The 16,299-nt window shown below is 56.7% G+C and overlaps 1 protein-coding gene across 1 annotated transcript in view; it reads right to left on the reverse strand.

Moving 5' to 3' along the window:
• Window positions 1-16,299, reverse strand: part of ZCCHC24 (zinc finger CCHC-type containing 24) — a 58,060-nt gene that overhangs the window by 6,218 nt on the left and 35,543 nt on the right. Inside the window, exon 3 of the mRNA XM_077746400.1 lies at window positions 2,836-3,000. Within this exon, the coding sequence (XP_077602526.1) occupies window positions 2,836-3,000 (165 nt within the window). The remainder of the gene's footprint in view (window positions 1-2,835; window positions 3,001-16,299) is intronic.

Below are 16,299 nucleotides of genomic sequence, written 5' to 3' on the forward strand. Positions count from 1 at the left end.
GGGGGGGGGGGGCGATGGGGGGGGAGGAAAGGTCTGTAAACAGAGGCAATGGAGGCCAGCAGGAGGGTCATAAAATCACAAAATGTTTCAACCAGGAGAATCCTCCCAGATGGCTCCCAAGTGCTGCCAGCAGGATAAAGCCCACACTTTACGCCATGGCCTCTGAGCCAGTCCCAGGTGGCCCAGCGCCCACCCCTCACCTCTGCTTCGCCCCTCAGCTCCCCCAGGGCTCTGTGCCTGACCCCGTCCTCCCCACTTCGCACAAGCTGTTCCCTCCCGCTCGGCCACCCCCACGCAGCCCCCTGCAAATCTCCATCACAGCTCAGCCAACATCGGGGCTGCAAGTCTCCATCACAGCTCAGCCAACATCAGTGCCTCGGGGGAGCCTTCCCCAAGAGCCTCAGTGGCCCCCCCTCCCTTCCTGGCCTGCCTCCTCCACCCCTCTGCTCCTGTTAGCTTCTTGGTGACTCAGCCCACACAGGGAGGACTGGCCCCCACCCTGCTCCCCGGTGCCCCCACGCCATCGTCAAGGTGATCTTCTCTCTCACTGCCCCCCTGGCTGCACCCTGGACTTGTTCTTCAGAAACCTGCTTTCTGTGCAGCTCCACCTGGTCTGGGCTCTGCCTCATCCACTCCTCCCATCACGGCCCCTCTGGCCGCCCCTCCCGGTCACCCAGCTGACATCCCAGGATCATGCGTGATCACACTCCTCCAAATATGCCAGCTCTTCGGCCTTCCTCCCTTGGAATACCATCCTGGCAAACCTCTGCCCCATCCACTGCCTCCAGCCCACTCCTGCCCCGTGACCCTGCTGGAGCAAGTCACCGAACCAGGCTGGCGGCGCCAGTTACAACCTCACACCTCCCCGGGCCTGGGACGCAGCTAGGGCCATGTCCTCCTCCGTAACTTCCCCAAGGCCCCCACAGCCCTCCTCACTCTCATTTGTAGCTGAAGACCTCCTGTCCTTGGAAGGGAAGCTCCTCTTCCTTGCACCATTAAAGCCACCTTCCTGGCCACCCCGACGTCCCTCCCGCCTGTGCCCATGGTAAGGCATCGCCCTCTTGCTCCTGTATCATCAGCCCTTTCCTTTCTTCTGGATCCTTCTCACTTGCCTGTGACATGTTCCAGAACTGCCCAGCTCCGTAACACCCACCTCAGCGCCACCTGCCCTACTATGGTGACGGCCGCATCTCTGTGCTCCTCTCTACAGTCAAACCCCCTCGAGCGAGTAGACAAGGAAGCCTGGCCGCACCAACCCTTCCAGCCCCCATCATCACTGCACAGCCACCGTCCCAGACAACAGGTCCGCTAGGAATCGACATCTCCTGATGTCTGACCTGCAGAGCATTGGCTTAGTGGTTTTCAGATCTTAGTTGCAGTTCAACGAGATATGCCTGTAAAAGTGGTGCCCTGCGAAATTTGAGGACTACCTCCATGCTGCCAAATCTCAAGGGCACTCAGCCATGGCCATTATACTGGACATCTCTGCAGCAACCACATCTGCCCACTTGACCTCCAGGACTCCATGCTCCCCGGTCCTGTTCCTTGATGGATCTTTCCCTCTTTCTGAGCCCCCAGTGCTGGGATTCTGCAACACGTGGACTGGGGAATTCTGTCTCTACTTTGTCTACATTCTGCAGGCAATCTCATCCACTCCCTAAGTGCCTCTAAGTCAATGATACCCAATTACGTAGGAGATGCTGTGATTTCTCATATGAGCATCAAAAGCAAATCCAACTGCCTTCTTGACATCTGGACTTATATTTTCAGGAACATCTCAAAGGTAACGTGTATCAGAGAACTCTTGCTTTTATTTGGGATACCTGGGTCTCACCCTGCCCCGCCCCCAGCCCAGGCTGCCCACCTCCATCCACTCAAGGGTGATAGTTCTGGATTCCTGCCCCTCCCTCCTCTTCCACATCCAATCCGGTGACACTTGTGTTGAACGCAGGTCCAAGGCCACCTCCTAGGTTCAGACCTGTTCCAGCATGCATGGGATGGCCTGACTTTCCCACTGGTCTCCTCGCTTTTGATCAGCCAGCCCCACCAAGACGAATATCTGCACACACCCAGAATAACCATCTCAAAATAAAGCTGAAAGTTCTGTTGCTCATGGGTTTTGAGGGAGCACCCACCCCATCCCACCCATTCCTCTCGCTCTGCTCTCCTGATTCTTCACTGAGGTTTGGGCCTTGAGCAGCCAATCCTTAAGGCCACAGGGCATTTGTACCTGCTGTACTGTCTTCTTTGGATGGCTGTTCCCCACCTGGGACAGGCCTGGCTTCTTCCCATCCTTTAGGCCCCAAAGTAAACGGGCTTCCCCTTTGTAGCCTGCAGTGAGTAGATCCTCCCTGGAACGAGCTGCCTCAACACCTCTGTCCCCCAGCCCCCAGCACGCCCAGGTGCACCTTGGCCACCAGCCCCGTGCCCAGTGCCCGGTACACTGGGGCTGTCCTGTATACACGAGTCAAATAAGCGAGCAAATGAACGAGATACGTGTTCTCTGGAGCGAGTGCCCTGCTGCTCATCTCACAACAGCACCCCCAGCTCATTTATATAATTTCACCCGGGCTCTGAGGTCCCAGGGTCTTGGTGAAGTTGCTCCTTTACCCTCCTTCCTGGGGAAATGGCGCTCCCTCACCCCCATTTCGGATGAGATAAATGGGGTCCAATGTGGAGAGCTCCAGTCTCATCCTTGTCATATGTAGGAGTAAACCAAGGCCCAATAGGGACAAAGTCACCCTCCCCGGCAATGTTCTTCAGAGAGCCCCTCCCACTCCCCTGCTCCAGGCAGCCCCCCAACCCTCCCCTGCTCCCAGCACCACCCCCCCTCACCTGCTTATGCGGGTACACGTTGATGTGGCACTTGATGCACTCCTGCCCCATGTTGGCCCAGGAGTTCCCGCTCATCCATTTTCTCTTGCACTTGGGGCACTTATACTCGCCAAAACAGCGCTTCTTGCCCTGGTACGGGGTCAGACCTTCACCTTTGGGGCGTGCCTAGAGGAAAGGAAGCAAACATAGCGCATGGGGGTCCACCGGCCCAAAATGATGTTCCTACACCCCCCCACCCCGCCCTGGTCTTCCCCTTCAGCCTTCATACTCCACGTGCAGGCACCTTTCGTCCCCATCCGGAAACACCAGGACTGCCCCCAGGGCACACTGGGGATCCCAAGGCTGGGAGACCCTCCCAGGGACACAGAGAAGAGAGGAGGTGCTGGAGGCTACACATCCTTTCTAGATTTCAGGGACCAAACTATGTGATGGTGGCCAGGAATTCCTTCTCTGACTCAGACGTCGTAAAAAGGCCGCCAGAGGCAACATGCACCTGTCTTTGGCCACACGGTGATGTGGTTTAAATGGTTATTGGAGAGGGGCGCCTGGGTGGCTCGGGCAGCTGGGTGTCCGACTTCGGCTCGGGTCATGGTCTCACGCGGTTCATGGATTCAGGCCCCACATCAGGCTCTGCACTGGCAGTGCAGAGCCCACTTGGGATTCTCTCTTTCTCTCTCTCTCTCTGCCCCTCCTCCACATGCACTCTCTTCCTCTCTCAAAATAATAACTAAATAAACCTAAATGGTTATTGGAGAGGCAACGCAGGCACAACGCATGCAACCTGGTACCCGTGAACGTGTGTCTCCCCTCCCCCTGGTCCCGGCCACGGCTCCCCTCCAGGAGGCCAGCTTCGCTTCCTTCGCGCCACCCCGGGGACGGCTCCGCATTTACAAGCACACACAACACGTACACATGCATACTCGTCCCCGTCCCTCAACTGAGGGACACGCTGTACATTCCATTCTGCACCCTCCCTCTCTTACTGAATAAGCTATCTCAGGCTTATTATGATGGTGAGATATACAATAACCCATCTCTTCCCTGCCATCAGTACAAACAGCCCTGCTGCATCCTGTCTAACAGCTCACAGCACGGCGTCTATGCCGGCTCTGTGGGGCGTGCCAGGCGCACGACAGACTGTCTGGGTTCTCCCGCTCTTCCACTATTACAGACGGCGCAACAGTGCATAATTGTGTGTGTGTGTGTGTGTGTGTGTGTGTGCACGCGCACACATGTGAGGGGACATGTGGGAGATAAATTCCCAGAAATAAAACTGCGGAGTCAACGGGTATATGCACTTTTAGTTTTTGAGGATAATGATGAGCAGCCCCTGGCCCCCGCCCCCACCCCACTGCAAGGGTTCCAACTTAATGTCCCACTTCCTCCCCAGAATAGCTGTCCCTGTTGCCAATCTGAGAGGTAGAAAGTCTTCTCAGAGTAGCTTTGTCTTGTATGTCTTATATTACGAGCAAGAGAGAATTTCCCGTGCATTTAAGAATCACTGTGCTTCCTTTGTTAATGTGTGATGTGTGTGGGTGTGTGTCCTCTGTAATCTTTTCACCGCTGGGGTTTGTTATTTTTCTTCTTGATTTGTAACTGCACTTTATCTATTGAAGGGACTGATTCTCCTCTGCATGGCATTTTTGGTTTTGGGTTTAGCAGCTTTGTCAAGGTATGATTCACATACCCCGCATTTCACCTGTAAAGGTAGAGCATTCAGTGGGCTTTAGTATACTCACAGAGTTTTATGTTACCCTTCACCACAATCTAATTTTAGAACATTCTGTCATTGCCCCCCACCTCAAAAGAAACCCTATATCCATTAAGTCACTTGACAGACTACCTCTACCTTCTCACCCTACCTAGCCCTGGGCAACAATTAATCTACTGTCTGTTTCTATAGATTTCTCTGTTCTAGATAGTTCATATAAGAGGAATCACACAAGGGCCACCTGGGTGGCTCCGTCGGTTAAGCCTCCGACTTCAGCTCAGGTCATGATCTCACAGTTCATGAGTCCAAGCCCTGCGTCAGGCTCTGTGCTGACAGCTCGCAGCCTGGGGCCTGCTTTGGATTCTGTGTCTCCTCTCTCTGCCCCTCCCCTGCTCACGCTCTGTCTCTGTCTCTCAAAATTAAATGAACATTAAAAAAAAAAAAGAGGAATCACACAAAAATTGTCTCCTTGTGTCTGGCTTCTTCCATTCGGTGTAATGCTTTTAAGGTTCATCCATGCAGGAGCATGTATCAGACCTTCATTCCTTCTTGTTGCCAGATACTATCCCATCGTGTAGACATGCCGTATTTTCTTATTCATTCATCACGTGATAGATGTTTGGGTGGTTGCTAATTTTTGGCTATTATGAATTATGCTGCTATAAACATTTACATACAAGCTGCAAGGTATTTTATTTTATTTTATTTTTTTGCAAGGCATTTTATAAAGTTGGATGAGTTGCCTCAGTATTCAAAAATGGGAGATTTCAGGGGCACCTGGGTGGCTCAGTCGATTAAGCGCTAACTTCAGCTCGGGTCATGACCTCGCAGTCTGTAAGTTCGAGCCCAGTGTCAAGCTCTGTGCTGACAGCTCGGAGCCTGAGGCCTGCTTCAGACTCGGTGTCTCCCTCTCTCTCAGCCCCTCCCCTGCTTGTGCTCTGTCTGTCTCTCTCTCTCTCTTAAAAATAATAAGCATTAAAAAAGAAGTTTTTAAAAAGAAAATGGGAAATTTCACCTAGAAATAGGACCACATTGGTCCAGAAATCTTGCTGGTGACTATCCGCTGAGGCTGGGGAGTGGCCCCATCACACCGACTACACATCCGCGGCGTCTGTTCCGACCAACTGCTCCCTGCATTTACATCACATACCTGGCACTTGCAGGCTTTGGTCTGACACAGGCTTACCCACAGGTTCTCCACTGCGGATATTCAAAATGTGGGCACTAGACTAGCATCCACAGCATCACCTGCAAGCTTGTTCGAAATGCGTGGACTCAGGCTCCGCCTTAGATTGATTGCATCAGAATCTGCATTTTAACAAGAGCCCCAGGGAATCCCTGTGCCATTAAGTTTAAGAAGCTCCAATCGTCTGGGCTCCAAGGCGATGGACCTCTACAGTCCTGCTCCTCTCCAGCCCGTTCGCGCATAAAGGTCAAGAGCACAGACTCGGGACTGAAATCCTAGCTTTGCGATCTTGCGCAAGTTACACAGAGATAATGACAGGAACCACCATCCGACTGTTTTGAAGATCACACGAGATAATGCATGTAAAACACTTAGAACAGTGCCTGATACGTAAAACGGCAGTATTTGTTATGATTATTGTTTACTAGTATAGAAGAACAGCAGCATACAAAGCAATGATTTCTTCCTTCAGGAACCATGTCTCTTATTCCCAAGAGCCAATACCGCCACTCGGTGACAGCCTGCTAGGATTTCAGGCAACACACTGAAAAGGGACATAGGTACTGAGTGTGTAAACCTAAACTTAGAAAGTGACAACAATACTGTCCGGATCTTTCGGGCCTGCTGCCTAATGTGTCTAGATCTTTACTGGCCTTCCTGGCGGCCATAATATCCTGGGGAGGAGGTTCAGCCCGAGCTTGGAGGCGGGGCTGGCTCCCAGCACTGGCAGGTCTGAGAGAGAGGCTGGTTGTGCCAAGGGGGACACTCGGGAGACAGTCAGCGTCCAGGCTCCAGCCAAACTGCAGCGGAGGGGTCAGGCGTAGAGCTCTGCAGGTGTGAAGACAGTGGGTGTGCAGTGAGCCCTCGACGCCCTTCTGGTGCCCCCCTTCCTCCCTGGTGCCTGGTGCCCACAGCGTCTAAGCAACCCTAGCTTCTCTGGCCTCCCTTCCCAGCAGTCCTGAAATAAATACTAGGTGAACTCCTTCCCTGGCGTCTCTATTCATAATGGCATCTACATTTAAAAGGGGGGTGATGGTAGGCATGGGGTGCCTCACCAAGGGTAGCCCTTGAGACTCCTTGATTGAAGGGGGAAATTGGGAGGCCACCACCAGCCAGGCCCACTCTGGGATCTGGCTCTACAGGCTTCTTGATTCAGAAACCGACAGGCCGTGCAGCTGGGGTGAAGGGCCGGGGGGCAGGGCACCAGAGGGAGGGGGCCAAGCCATCCTGGGGGTCACTCGACAGAGTGAAAGGTGAGGACGGGGGCAGAGCCGACAATTTGGTTCCCAAAGATTCTCTGCTTCGGAAGGAAACCCACATGAAAAAGATGATACAGAATGTGCGCCAAAGAGAGAAGCAGGCGGATGAGAGGAAGGACCGAGGTGGAGGGGGTCGGAAAGCATCACCGCACCGTGTGAGTAGAAAAGCACTGTCTGGAGGTGCTATCCATCTAGTAGGGAGTGTGCACCGCTGGGCAGGGCCCAGGGACGGGGGCCAGGCCTCCTGCGGGACCAGATGTCCTCAGCACTTCCCCACCCGGCCCTCAGGCCAGCCACGGACACCCCGCTGCGTGGGACATGGCGCACACCCTGGGTGTCACGGCCAGGTGCCGGTGGTCACATTCTGCCTCTGCTGGGATGATCTGGGGGACTCAACCTTTCTGTGCCTGGGTTTCCTCATCTGGAAACCAGGATAATGGCAAGGGCCCGGCTCCCCAGGCCGCTGGAAGGATGGGGTGCACTCATGCACAGGAAGGTGGTAGCTGACGGCTGGACATTACAGGTGCTCAGTGACCATTAGCAATTTCAGTGTGCTTCTCTCCCGGGGCTGGTGCAGGGAGGGGTAGCAGCTGCATTCTGGTGATGCAGAGGCTGGGGCTGTGATTTACACAGGAGGAAAGCCCCCGGAGATGGGAGGGCGCTGGTAGAGGGTGAGCTCGTTATCCCCCAAGATGGGGGAGGTGGCAGGCAAGAAAGGGACTGCGTGAGGTGTTTTCACCTTCTGAAATCTTCAGGGAGGAACCAGGAAAGATAGGGGAGGGGACGGAAACTCTGGGCTGCTGCGGGCAGAGAGCAAAGGGAATATCATCAGCCCATTTAACAGAAGGAGAGACTAAGGCACGGGGAAGGGGGCAGGACTTGCCAAACAGCTTCTGATGTGTGAGAAGCAGGACTAGGCCCAGCGGGCTTTTCCACAAGGCTACGTGTGGCTTCCCTTTTCTGTCTGTCACCCCCCGAGCGTGTCCCCGCCACAAAGCCGAGGCCTGTACTCAGGAGGAGAAACGCCCCCAGCCCCTCTGCTCAGCCCAGCTGGGCGGCTCTGCCCCGCTGCGGGTCAGAGGGGAGAACTGGCCTGCAGGGCAGGGGTAAAGAGGCAGTGGATGCCGGGGAAGACGGGCCAGTGGGCAGCTCTCCGCTCAGCAGCGAGGAGCCGCTTCCCGGAAGGTCTTACTCCAAAGCTGTTTATGCTCACAGAGGAGGGCAGGGCCAAAGGGAGGAGGAATTTTTGACGGAACAAAGACTTCTCTACCCCCCACACTTTCCCCCTGCCTCCTCCCAGAAAGGCCGGCCCCTTCTCATAAACTTCAACATGAAACAGACGCTGACTGCCGACGGCTCTGCAGGGACCGCCACCCGCCCAGGCTGGGAAGGATGCCAGGCCTGACCCGCTCTCCTGACCCGGGCCCCTGCCACGTACCCCTCTGGGGAATCGCATCAGCCCCAGGCAAAGCTCACTGACGCTCGACACGCCAGCCCTCGAAGCACCCTTGACTCTGGGGGCCGGAGAGGCAAGATGCCTCGCTGCAGGACACACGGCAAACCAGGCACTGAGCGGGCAGGTGGGGGTGGCCCTGGACTCCAGACTGTGGCCAGAATCCTTGCAGAGGGCGGCCTGGGAAGTGGGCAGCTGCTGCGGGGGTAGAAAGGAGGACCCGGGCCAAGCAGCAGCTGAGGGCAAAGCTGGGCAGGTTGTGGGAAGGGCCATCCAGGCAAGCCTGCCGCTCGAGAAGAGATGCAGATGATGTTGACACTATCTGGGCACGGCTCCCTGTTTTCTTCCCAGCTGCTCATGAGATGTCTTATGGGTGATGGTAAGATGGTGAGCTGCCCGTCACCGGTGGTATGCAAGCAGAGGCTGTGTACACCGCTCTCAGGGAGGCTGCCGAGGAGACTTCTGTCTCGGTCAGACAGCTGGACCAGATTACCGTGAGGGCACTTGCAAGTCTTGTTGCTGGAGAAGGCCAACCAGCAGGCACGGAGAGAGGGCAATCCCAGACGCTGCTGCGAGGGGAGCTGAACAGGTATATTTCCTGCTAGATTCCTACAGCACGAATTGGCCACCAGCCTTCCCCCAGCTTTTAGAAATGTCCATTTCCCCCAGCAAATCTATTTCTGGGCAACCATCCTAAGGAAATCATCAGAGATGTGGACCAACAGGGTGTTCCAGAATGTTCAGCATTGTTTATGATGTGAACACCAATGCCCTCGTTCCCTCAGTGATGCCACACCCATTGGATGAATGACAGCAAAGCCGTGAAAATGCTTACGAGGAATTTTTTAAGAGTCTGGGGAAATGTTGGTAAAGAAAACAAGACAAGTGATAGGATATAGGCTGCTCCCCGAGTAAAACTGTAAAAAGGAAAAGTGTGCACGGAAAGGGCCGGCAGGAAGACAGAAGCTTTCAGAAGTTGCCTCCGGGGGACAGGATTCTCTATTCTAATTGGGGAATTGTCTTTAATAAGTAGGTGTGACTTTGGTGGTTCCTCCTCCGACTCCCAGGCCTGGGAGCCCCTCCTGCCCACGAGGGGGCGCCCTATGCTTTCCCAAGGTGGTGGCAACCCCTCAGATGGCAACTCTGCCCACACTTGTCCCCCTTTGCCCCTGCAGGCGTGGCCCCTGGGACTTGCTAGACATTGGCCGAGCTCTGGGCGCTGGTTCCGTCGGCCCGTGCCATGTCCATAGAGCGGCCCCGCCCCGGCCGCCGAGCAGACTTCCCACCTCTTAGATTCCATCCACTCCTTCAATTTTGAGGGCAGCTGGGAAGTATCCACACCTGTCACATGACATAAGAGCTTGGCTGGTCAGTCTGCCAGTAGATTTCCCTGCCCCTGTTTCCTGGAGTCCCACCCAGAGTGAGTAAGCCTCGAGGGTGAAGCCTGCTGTCCTCTCGGCCCCTTGTGGATGGAGTCCCTTCTGCGGGGAGAGGACATTGTCGCCTCCGATAGCTTGTGGCAGAGAGTCCCAGGGACCCTGGGCCCCAGAGGGAGCGGCAGCGTGGGCCGGCTGATGCTATGTCCCCTACATGTCAGGACTCTGTGCTGGGTTCCGCCCCCAGGGATGCACGGGCTCTGCTCTCTGGATACAGGGTTCTGGCTGTGGTCCCGGCCACGGGCCTCACCCCAGCCCCGGCGGCCCCACCTCTGCCTGCCTGGGAGAGAGCAGCCTGTGCCCAGCCAAGCTCTGGGACACAATAACAGCCACGCTCTGGTCAGGGCCCTTGTACTCCTACAAGCACTACCTTATGAGCTAAGTATGATCATTCCCAGGTTTCAGACAACAACACTGAGGCACGAAGAGGTTAAAGTAACCTGCCCAAGGCCATGCTGCCAGCAAGTGGTGGAGTCTAGATTTGAATCCAAGCCGCCTGACTCAAGCCCCTTCTCGAGTGGCCCTGCAACATGCCAGGATTGCACGAAGATAAGGAACCCTCCTAGCCAGGATGGAGAGACACAGGAAATGGCTGTTACTGTTATGGGACCTGGCAAGCTGGGTGGCCCTGGAGGCGTCTCATCCTGTCTCTGGGCCTCAGCTTCTCCACCTCCAGAGGGAGGGTGGCACTGACTGCTAGGCAGGGCCACTGTCCTCCCCGAGGCCCAGAAGTCAGCGTGTGCCCAGCAGCCCCACTCACGCGCCCCTCTCTGCTGTGGAGCGCTGGGCGGCCCACAGTGCATCAGCTGAGAGGCGAGCGCTGGAGCCAGGAGCAGGGGAGGAAATAAGGAGCAGATGGGCTCCTTGCTGGCTCCCTGTCCCACCCTGTCTGCAGGCTGTCTTGCAGCCAGGTGCCTGGGTGCTCCTGGCCCACAGTTGGGAGAGGAAGAGCCCCAGGCGTCAGGACTTTGAGATGCCCTTCCCCACAGAGGCTGACGGGGCAGGGGCGGTCATCCCAGAAGCCCTTGCTCGGCTTCGCTGGCTCCGCCTAGAAAGTTTAAGAGGGTTCTGAGGACTCGTTCTGGATTCTAGGGGCCCTCCCTGGAGGGGGCGCTGCCCCTCTCCTGGATTCCCCTCTCTTGAGAGCCCCGCTTCCCCCTGCCTTCCTCAAGCTCACCCTTTTGCCCTCGGAATGAACAGCGGCTGTGGCCCGAGGCCCAGGTTCGGGTTCTGGTTCTCCCATGCATATCTCCCATCTCTTCACCTGCAAATGAGGGGCTCTTCTGGAGAAGCTCAGACATAGACATTTAGTGAGCACCTACTATGTGCCAGCTGCTTCCAACCACAGTCTCTCCATTTGATGGAATTGTAAACCGAGGCCCAGAGAGGCCAAGCAACCCGTACAGCCCCCTCCCCCCCGCCATGGAGTTGAGATATGAACCCAATCTGCTAGCCCCAAAGCGATGCTTCTCTCCTGCACAGCCTCTCCATGAAATGGCTGTGAGAAAATTCGAGAACAAGTCTGTGCCCAGGAACATGGGCACCCCACCTCTGATCCCCAGCCCCTCGGCAGCAGATCAATTACTCAGTCATTCAACTAACATTTACTGAGCACCTACTCTGCACCAGGCTCTGTGGAACATTCCAGGAAGACAAGCGAGGAATGTTCTCACAGTGGGGCCTTCCAACAAGGTCAGCCCTGTGACCCTTTCTCCAGCTGCGGTCCACACCAGTCACAGATGCCGGCAACCACACACTTTCAGGCTCTGGCCCAAGTGGGGTTCACACTTGGAGAAACAGTCTTGGACCCACGCCTTTGGGCAGAGATGATACTTCACCCTCCCAGGCGACAGGCACGGTGCCAATGTGCATGACACTGGAGATGATCTCCAATCGATGCAACAGCCCTACAAAATCATCACTCTTAACCCTAATGACAGAGAGGGAAACTGAGGCTTGGGAGAGGGGCAGTGAACTTGTGTAAAGTCACATAATTAGTAAGCAACAGGGCCAGGTTCTGAGATCAGGTCTGTCCAGTGCTGACACCCACGCTTTCCTTCCCCCATGCTCTGGGACGCTGCTTTAGGGACCCTCCAAAGCCCCCCGCACTCACACGGCCTGCAGAGGAGGCCCCAGAGGAAGCAGGGATCAGCGGGACAGGTGGGCTGGGCCACGCGGCCTGTGGGCTGCCGGGAGGGAGGGAGGACGAGGCCAGAAGCCACCCTGGGTTTCCTCTGGAGCCTCAAGGGCCCCCTTGTCTGAGCACAGACGTCCTGGCCACCTCCCCCGGGGGCCCCCTCCCCTTTCCTGGGTTCCTGCTGCAGCCCAGCCTCCTGTCACCCCTCCCACCCCGTTCCCAGCCCAAAGCCACCGCAAAAATGCCATCCTGATTCCACAACACTAGGGTTTGTCAAAGTGCCGGGGAACAATGGAAGCTTTCACAGTGCCAGGAAAAGGTCTCAGGAAAACCCTGGGGAGGGGGCATGGAGTGGGGGGGGGTGGAGAGGAGGGGAGGGCCNNGGGACGGGAGGGGGAGGGTGGGGAAGGCTGAGAGCCGAGAGTGAGCAAGACGGAGCAGGGGCTGGGAGAGGAGTGACTGGCGAGGTGAGAGAGAGGGCGGAACTAAAGCAGAAACGGACACCCGGACCAAGGAGCCCCTCCAGGCCCCCCCAATGCCCCCCCCATGGCCGCAGCCCCGGTGCCTGTGCCCTGAGGAGCCCTGGCAAGAAACCCCTCTTTCCAAACCCCACCCGAGGCCAGGCAATGAGAAGTGCTTTGGGGCTAAACTTTTTGGAAAGCAAAGACTTTTTAATCACATGAACAACCACTCCCTGAGTTATCTGTTTCCTGCTTCTGGCTTTCCTCCACTAGCAAACCACATGGATCGGAGCTCAGGGGCGGGGAGGGGAAGAGGGGCCAGTCCAAAGGGGTGAAAAACATCCGAATCATAGCGATTGCAAAAGATCTGGATTTTCCTCCCCTCCCGTGGCTGCAGGGAGCACTACAATCCCACGGCCGCTGCAGGAGATGGATGTCAGGTCTGCAGCCGCCCTGCGGTTCACCCACTGCTGGGTGCTACTGAGTCCGAAGACCATTTGCTCTGGGCGGGTTCCCAGGTCCCTGCACGCCCCTGTCTAGGCGGCTCATTTGCTCTGCAAGCCCTTCTGAGCGGCCCCTCCCTCGCTCCAGCCACAACCGGGGTTCAGCCAGGCAGTCTCCCCAGGTAGTTTAATGACCACAGCAGGCTAGGACACCCCCCCACCCCTGCCGTCAACCTGCAGGACTGAGGCAAAACACCAAAGGCTCCTTCCCCATCGGGCCCAGATAACCTTCTTCTTCTTTTTTTTTGAAGGTTTACTTTTTTATTTTTGACAGAGAGAGAACGATCGTTGAGTGGGGTGGAGGAAGAGAGAGAAGAAGACAGAGGATCCGAATCAAGCTCAGGGCTGATGGCAGCAAGCCCGATGCAGGGCTAGAACTCATGAAACATGAAATCATGACCTAAGTCGTGGAGGCTTAAGGGACTGAGCCACCTAGGTGCCATTCCCCCCAGATGACCTTCTCACCTTGGTAGCAGCCACTCCCTCCTATAAAACTTAACACTTGGAACAACAATATCATTTTCTGCAAATGCTGTGTCCTTCTTGTTCCCCGGACCCCCAGGCCCATGCCTTTCCTCCTCCTGTTTCCTCGGCCCCAAACGTCTCTCTACCTAGTGAATGCCCAGGTATCCTTTTTTTTTTTTTGTCCAGGTATCCTTCAAGGCCAAGCTCAAAGGCCATGCCCTCTGGCCTCCCTCCGCCTAGACAAAGTTAACTGCTCTCCTTAAGGTGCCTACTCCATCTTCTGAGTCCCAGGCTCCTGCGCTAGCTGACAACCCTCCCCAAGAGAAGGCCCCAGCTCCCCAAACTCCCAGGGGACCCTGCGGTCTGCACTACTTGCTTGGCTGCGGGTCATGTCCTGCCCTGACCCGGCCTCTAGCATGCCAGAGATTTCATCCCAAACTTAACCATTTCTGCCTTCTTATTTCCCACTAGTCTAGAAGTGTGCTGTGGGGGCGCCTGCGTGGCTCGGTCGTTTAAGTGTCCGACTCCAGCTCAGGTCATGATCTTGGAGTTTGTGGGTTCAAGCCCCATGTCTGGCTCTGTGCTGACAGCTCANCGTGCTTCCTCACCGTCCCTTCCCCACTGTCCCCAATGGCAAGGGTGCTCAGCGCAGTGTGGCTCTAGGAGCTCTGCGTGGTGCCCCCAGATGCCCCCTCCCCCTCCCCGGGTCCCAGGTCCCCCAGCTACACAACCCTCACAGTTCCTGCCTATGTGTAGCGTAGCCTCCACCGGCGACTCTATCCTCACTATAGCCCCTATCGATGGGGAATCCAAGGCACAGAGAGGTTGGAAGATTTGCCTAAGGTTACACAGCCAGGAAGCAGTCAATCCAAACCCAGGCCTGGCTGACTCCCACAATGCCACATGCCTCCCGGATGGCCTCCAGCTCTGACTTTTTGGGGTGGGCATTGGAAGTGTCCTCGCCCTTGTCTGCAGGCAGCCCCACATGACTAATAACCCTTCTGGTGCCCTGAGAAGGGAGGAAAGAGAGTGTGTACCCATGTCAGGAGAGGGGGCCGAGCTACTGGTACTCCTTCTCACATTCACCTCTGTACACGCCAGTCTTACCACCTGGCGTACCGCGTCTCCCAGCCCACTCTGGTGGAAGCTTCCCCCTGGAAGCCTTCCTTGATTGCTCCCAGGCATGGGGACCCTTTTCTGGTCTCTGCACCCGGAGAGGCCCCTCTTGTCGCTCTGTGCCACAGACCCCTCAGGTGGCGCCAGGGCCCACTTCACACCTGTGAAGGAAAGCAGTGTCCCTGTGCCCTGCGCCCTGGACCCGGGCCCCTCTGCTAGGGTTCCAGGCCAGATCCTTGAAAGTGTGGACATGGTGGCATGGGCCTGACAGACGAGGGCCCTGCCCTCGGGGGTGGGGGTGGGGGCGGGGGGAACCTGGCTGACCAGTGTTAACTGTCTCACTTAACCTGCTGAGAGGTAGGCCCATAGATCCATTTCCCTTACCAAGGAACTGAGGCTTATTTCCAGGGCCGCACAGCTGCATTCCATTTCCCCGAGTCTAGATACCCAGGCTCATAATTCTAGAATGAAGGTAGCTCCTCAGACTTGAGCATGTGTCAGAACCAGCGGGGGTGAGGGTGGGGGGTTCGTTAGAACACAGGCTGCCTGCCCCACCCGTGGAGGCGCAGGACCGATAGGTCTGGGGTGGGCCTGAGAACCCGCATCTCTCATAAGTTTGTGGTGCTGCTGCTGCTAGGCGGGAGATGCACTTTGGGAACCACTGCTCTAGATGCTACTGCTGCCAGTCTGTTGAAGTAGCAGTGTCAATCAGACACCGTCTTCTGTCCCCTGGCCCCCTCCCCACATGCCTCTTCCACAGCCCTGGAAACCGAGGCACAGAGAGAAGGCAAATGACTAGCCCAAGCCGTACAGGAAGTCAGGGTCAGCGCCGGGAACAGAGCACCGGGCTCCTGATGGCCAGAGCTGAGCTGGCTGCAGGGCAGTGGGGCTGCTGGGCTGCAGCGGGGCGACAGCTCTTTGAAAACAGGACTGGCGGGGAGGTGGCGGCGGGGTGCTGGGGGAGGGCTGGCCTGGCTCAGCCCCAAACCCGGGGCTCCTCGGCATCTGGAAACCATCACAGGGAACAATGAAGGGAGCAGGGGGCCTGGCTGCTCGGGGCTCTGGCCCCGTCTGTTCAGGAGAGTAAAGGAACTCGGGGCCTACAGGCGTCTCCTCCCACCCCCCATCCCGCTGTCTGCCTTGGCCCTGGCACACACAGCTCCCAGGGGGCCCGGCTATCAGGGAAAGTCAGTCCCAGAGCTACAGATGTGGGGGCCGGAGGCCAGGTTGGGTGCCCAGGAGTCGGGAGGTTTCTGGCTCAGCTCCCTGCCCAGGTTGCATGAGTCCTCTGTAAGCTCACTACTATGGCTCTCGGGGCCTTGGTTTCCCCACCCTGGCCGGGCTGGCCGCTTACCACATACTGGCACGTGTGTGACCACCTCGGTGTCTGGGCCCATGGTTCCCCTGGGGGGCTCACTTGCCCTCCGCAGCCCAGTGGGGGCCAAACAAGCAGCCCTGGAGTGGGGAAGGGACTGAGGAGAAATGATCTCCGCGTGCATTTACCCCTCTCGCCACAGGGGTCTCCATTCAAGCCCCCAACGCTTCATGTGTTGAGTGCCAACTATCTACAAGACACTGGAGCAGGGTGGCTTAGAAGATGGATAGAACTCTGGCCCCAGGAGCTCGCGGTCAGGTAGGAGAGAAAAGACCAGCCATCTTGTTCAAGTAATTACATTTGTGAGAGAGCTCTGAAGCAGTGGGGTGCCCCCACAGGCCGGCGGGGGGCCCTCCTCCAGA

The sequence above is a fragment of the Crocuta crocuta genome, unplaced genomic scaffold (assembly GCF_008692635.1).
Source record: "Crocuta crocuta isolate KB4526 unplaced genomic scaffold, BGI_CrCroc_1.0 scaffold28, whole genome shotgun sequence".
Classification (NCBI taxonomy): Eukaryota; Metazoa; Chordata; class Mammalia; order Carnivora; family Hyaenidae; genus Crocuta; species Crocuta crocuta.